This window comes from Fragaria vesca, unplaced genomic scaffold (genome assembly GCF_000184155.1).
Source record: "Fragaria vesca subsp. vesca unplaced genomic scaffold, FraVesHawaii_1.0 scf0512029, whole genome shotgun sequence".
NCBI lineage: Eukaryota > Viridiplantae > Streptophyta > Magnoliopsida > Rosales > Rosaceae > Fragaria > Fragaria vesca.
The window spans coordinates 452-4,985 of NW_004442491.1; the positions used below are offsets into that span (position 1 = coordinate 452).

The 4,534-nt window shown below is 37.1% G+C and overlaps 2 protein-coding genes across 2 annotated transcripts; one reads left to right on the forward strand and one right to left on the reverse strand.

The window, feature by feature from the left end:
• Positions 1 to 485: 485 nt before the first annotated feature.
• Positions 486 to 1,079, forward strand: LOC101296446 (cell wall / vacuolar inhibitor of fructosidase 2-like). Its single transcript, XM_004309344.1, has one exon. The coding sequence runs from the start codon at positions 486 to 488 to the stop codon at positions 1,077 to 1,079; it is 594 nt and encodes a 197-aa protein (XP_004309392.1).
• Positions 1,080 to 2,138: 1,059 nt separating this feature from the next.
• On the reverse strand, positions 2,139 to 4,109 carry LOC101296161 (aquaporin NIP1-2-like). Its single transcript, XM_004309343.1, has 5 exons — positions 3,903 to 4,109; positions 3,560 to 3,784; positions 2,904 to 3,101; positions 2,574 to 2,635; positions 2,139 to 2,349 (listed from the first exon to the last, which is right to left on the reverse strand). The coding sequence occupies exons 1-5, from the start codon at positions 4,023 to 4,025 to the stop codon at positions 2,139 to 2,141; spliced, it is 819 nt and encodes a 272-aa protein (XP_004309391.1). The 5' UTR covers positions 4,026 to 4,109.
• Between the last annotated feature and the right edge of the window lie 425 nt (positions 4,110 to 4,534).

The window sequence follows — 4,534 nt, forward strand, 5'->3', positions numbered from 1 at the left end:
AACTTTGTATTATATCGATCTATATTCTATAGCGAAAGTACGTGCATGCATGCATGCTTTGTAGATTGTACGATACACTGCCATAGTTATCATCAAACCCAATCATACATATATAGCAAGTCATAATTTCATTTTATTATCACAATCAATCATAGATAGTAAGTCAAGATATACATTTCACATTTTAATATGACAGCCACTCATACATATATAGCATACATAGCAAGCACGATTACTGGTACGTAGTTTCAAATTTTGTTAAGCTGGAGTGAATATACATAGTATAGTTGAACATATAGGAAGCAAATTAATCACCTATTCATATTATATTTAAACTTAGCATATATTGCAACGAGATCTCTATTGCATCTAGTACTGCACATTACACAAAGTAGTATAAATTACAACTCCTATCTGCCGTCTAGCATGTACTACTTGTTCTAGCTTCTGATTCTCATTAGTTCCCCACACTGCTAAGATCATCAATGGCTTTTGCTAGCAAGTTTGTACTTGTTTCATCACTGTTGGTTGTGTTCCTCATGATCAACATCAAACCATCATCGAGTCAAACTACAGACGAACTGATCGATGAGATATGCCGGGCCACAGAGGACTTCGGGTTTTGCACGGGAACTTTCAATACACACTTGAAGGCCCCAAATGCCGATATAGTTGCCCTGACCCAGATAACCATAGAGGTAGCATCTGATCAGGCAACCCAAACCCTTAGCTTTATCCGGCAGACACTTACCACCACAACAGACCCGGCATTGAAGAAAGCTCTTACTGAGTGTCAGGATGCTTATGCTCTAATCACGCAGCAATATGGCTCGGCAGCGGTGGCATTTTTCCAGAAGGACTACAGTAGTGTGGAGAAGGATGAGCGCCCAACCGCTCGAGTAGAAGCGAGCTGCGAAGCGACACTCAGCGCGCCGCCGAATAATCAGCAGCACATTCTGGACGATAGAAGCAAGCAGATGAGGATTTTCATTGTCATGTCTGTGAATGCAGTGGAGACACTCCTTCGAATGAAAACAAGTGTTAATTTAGCACAGGCTGGTGCACCTGCTCCGATGTAAAACCACCATCCAAATTAGCCACCGTTTGTCCGATACAGTTTGATATTATCTTTCCCTTGCTATACATGTTGTTTTTCATTGATGTTCGATTAGACACAGTACGTATGTGAAACTATGGAATGGAACAAATAAAGATCATAATATATTACGATGTGATTTGTGTGTTGGTTTATTTCGACAACAGACGACATAAATACCTTCGCTACTCTCCTCCATCAGGTCGCACAATATATTAGAGATTGTCCAAAAGTATCAAACTATCGATCCATGCATATACAAGAATATGCAGTTTGATTAGGGTTTAATTATCATATCTACAGAGATGTACAGTAACTCAATCTGACCCTTGCTCTGGGATAATTCTGTTTTACTCATGTCTAGCGCAACATCATCTTGTAGATCAGAAAACGATCACCCATCCACAAGTCAGACAAATTTAATACGATTCTTTTTTTTTTTTTTTTTTAAGAATATATAATTTTATTGATTTATTCATGGCTAGAAGACGCATACATTAATTTCGTTAATTTCATATAGCCAAACATGGCACAAGCTAGCCCTTATAAATGATGGGTAGCCCTCATTGTATATATGAGCTCAGATAAAAAAAACCTACCACATATGATTTATAGCTATTCCTATCTAATTCCTATGAGAGGTAATACATACCTCAATTGGTGTACAACAAAATAAAACCCATAATTAAATAGAAACAACTATACATTATACGTACGTCTAGGCAAAAGACCTGATATCTAAGTCTTCCCTTTCCCCTTGTCATTAGGGCTAGCCAGCTCACCATCAGTAACAGGACTAGGATAAATGATACACATGAGGGTCACCTTCAACTTTCCGTAACTATACAATTAGTTTATAGTAAACTGTGGTTTATAGAGAAGAGATGTATAGACTGAAGATGCACCCCTCAATTTTGGTGAAGAGAAACAAAGGGGTGATTGAATGAAGGGAGCATCTTTAGTCTATACCACAGTTTAGTATAAACTAGTTGTATAGTTAGGGAATGACATGTTTAGGAAATCCCTCTTCTATTTATATCAATTATATGCGGTCGACGCCTTTCAAGAAAGAACTAGTCTTGGCGAGCTCATTGAGAGGTTTATCCGTAAATCTGATAACGTTGTAGACTAAGGCACCACATAATGCTCCAAGAATCGGTGACACAAGGTAAATCCAGAGGCCTTTGTAATGGCTCCAGACAATTGCAGGGCCTAAGCTTCTTGCTGGGTTCATTGATGCTCCTGTAATTGGCCTACAGAATATTCCCATATCACACATGATAAACTAATAGAATGACATAGGTAAAAAAACAAAGGATACTAAAACAAAGAAGACAAAGTTCTTATACATCCAAAAGGGAAAACATATCTCTGCTTAGTGCTTGCTAATGAAGTTCTAATAATAATTATTTTGAGATAGATTACTAGCTAAGATTATACCCTCCAAAAGACCCAAAAAAAAAAAAAAGGAGTCTACCCTGCAAACATCACATTCAGAAGAACCGTGGAGCCGACTGCAAGTCCAGCAAGCTCTCCAACCTGCATGAGCAAACAGTTTGGAATATTATTATCGACACTTCAACATAACAAATTAAGTTAGGATGCAAATTGGGAATGACTAGCCGGGTTCATTCCTTTAAAAAAAAGAATTGATGCAAACATTTTGGATTACATTGATCAAGTTAAGTGAAATGATAACATACTAGCCTAATCAGTTAAGCAAATCAAGCTAGGCAAACCATATTAGCTACTTCTGAACTGAAAATGTAGAGCAAGAGTTGAGATTAAGAGGTAGAATAGTACTAACCGCTCTGCTATCAGTGGCCACACCAGACACGACAAACATGAGGTAAAATGTGATGATGAACTCAAGCACGAAAGCCTGCAAATTAGATCCACTGGGATCTGTTCCTGCAAAATGGTCTTGACTGTGTTGGAATAAAAGCCTAAGGGTACCACTTGCTAGTGTTGATCCAAGGACTTGAGCAATAATATATGCGGGTACCTGTAGAGAAAGCAAAACAAAGTTAACAAACAAAACACATAATGAATTAGAAGGATAGGTAGTCATCAACTGAAGTTTTTTTTTTTTTTTTTTTTTTCTTTGATAACAGCAGGATTGGGATATTGGTTGTCATCAACTGAAGTTGAATTAGAAGGATATAGGTAGTCATCAACTGTAAATTTTATTTTTCCTTTATTATTATTATTTTTTTTCTTTTCTGAAGGATGGAATTTTGAGTGTGAATGATACTACCTGTCTAATTCATGATCTCAGAGTAGTTGAAATTCATGTCTAATTCATACTTGCTAAAACTAGCTAGTAAACAATGCCTTCTAGGAAACTTGTTATTTTTACACAAATTTTAATCAAGTAGTAACACACTAACACATTTCTCTAAATTAACACATGGATCTCTAATTGGGAAGTTTAAAATCATGGCTTGGTTTTGATTAGCTCACCTCTTTCCATGGGAACCTATGAGTAATAGCAAAAGCAAGAGTAACAGCAGGATTGAAATGGGCACCAGAGATGTGACCAACAGAGTAAACCATAACCATCACCGTCAGTCCCCAAGTAATTGAAATTCCCGGAAATGACACCAGCTTGTCTGTGCTCAAATTCACAATCACAGACCCACAACCAGCAAAGATCAAGAAATATGTCCCCAACACCTCAGCAATAACCTGAATGTACAAAGATCTCAACTTCAGCCATTTGTTGAAACGGTTTTAAAACTAAAGGATCACATTTTTGATTGTGCATGAAACTAATAGTAAGCGAACGTAACAAGATCTATGTCACCTTCTGCATAAAGGGTACAGAGAGAAAGCCATCGCTTGGTTCTTGACTGGTTTTGGAGGAAGGTTTGCCTTCTTCAACATTGAAAAAATGGTTTTCACTACTTTCACCATATTTCTCAACCATGGCTTCGAAGTACTAAAACAGCTAGGTGAAAGATAGAAGGAGCGAGAGAGAACGAAGTGACTGGGAAGGAGAAAATTTGATGTTATAAAAACAAGCTAGGCTTATGATTCATATGAAGGATTTTATAGTTGCAAAGTGTGGCAATGTATTGCTGGTGAAATAGCCAGAAGACGGTCAAGGCTGCTTCAACTTCTCACCGAAATTACAGAGCAGATATTGATGGTTTTCCACGTCTTTTCTAATCACTATAATTAGAGGTATCAGACCGGTAAACGTGCTGGTCCTAAACAAAAGTATTGACGATTTCTGTAAGGTAAGACTACCATCAGTCCATCATACGCATACGTGCAATGTCCGGCCGGAATACGTAACGGAGAATGAGCTTAATGTTTTTTGGTTTTAAATTTCAAAAATAAATAAAAGCAGAAGAAATGATAAATAAGGTAAGGTCATATATATACATGTGTTATATTAGTCTATTATTTCTTTTTGAGAATATATTTTATATT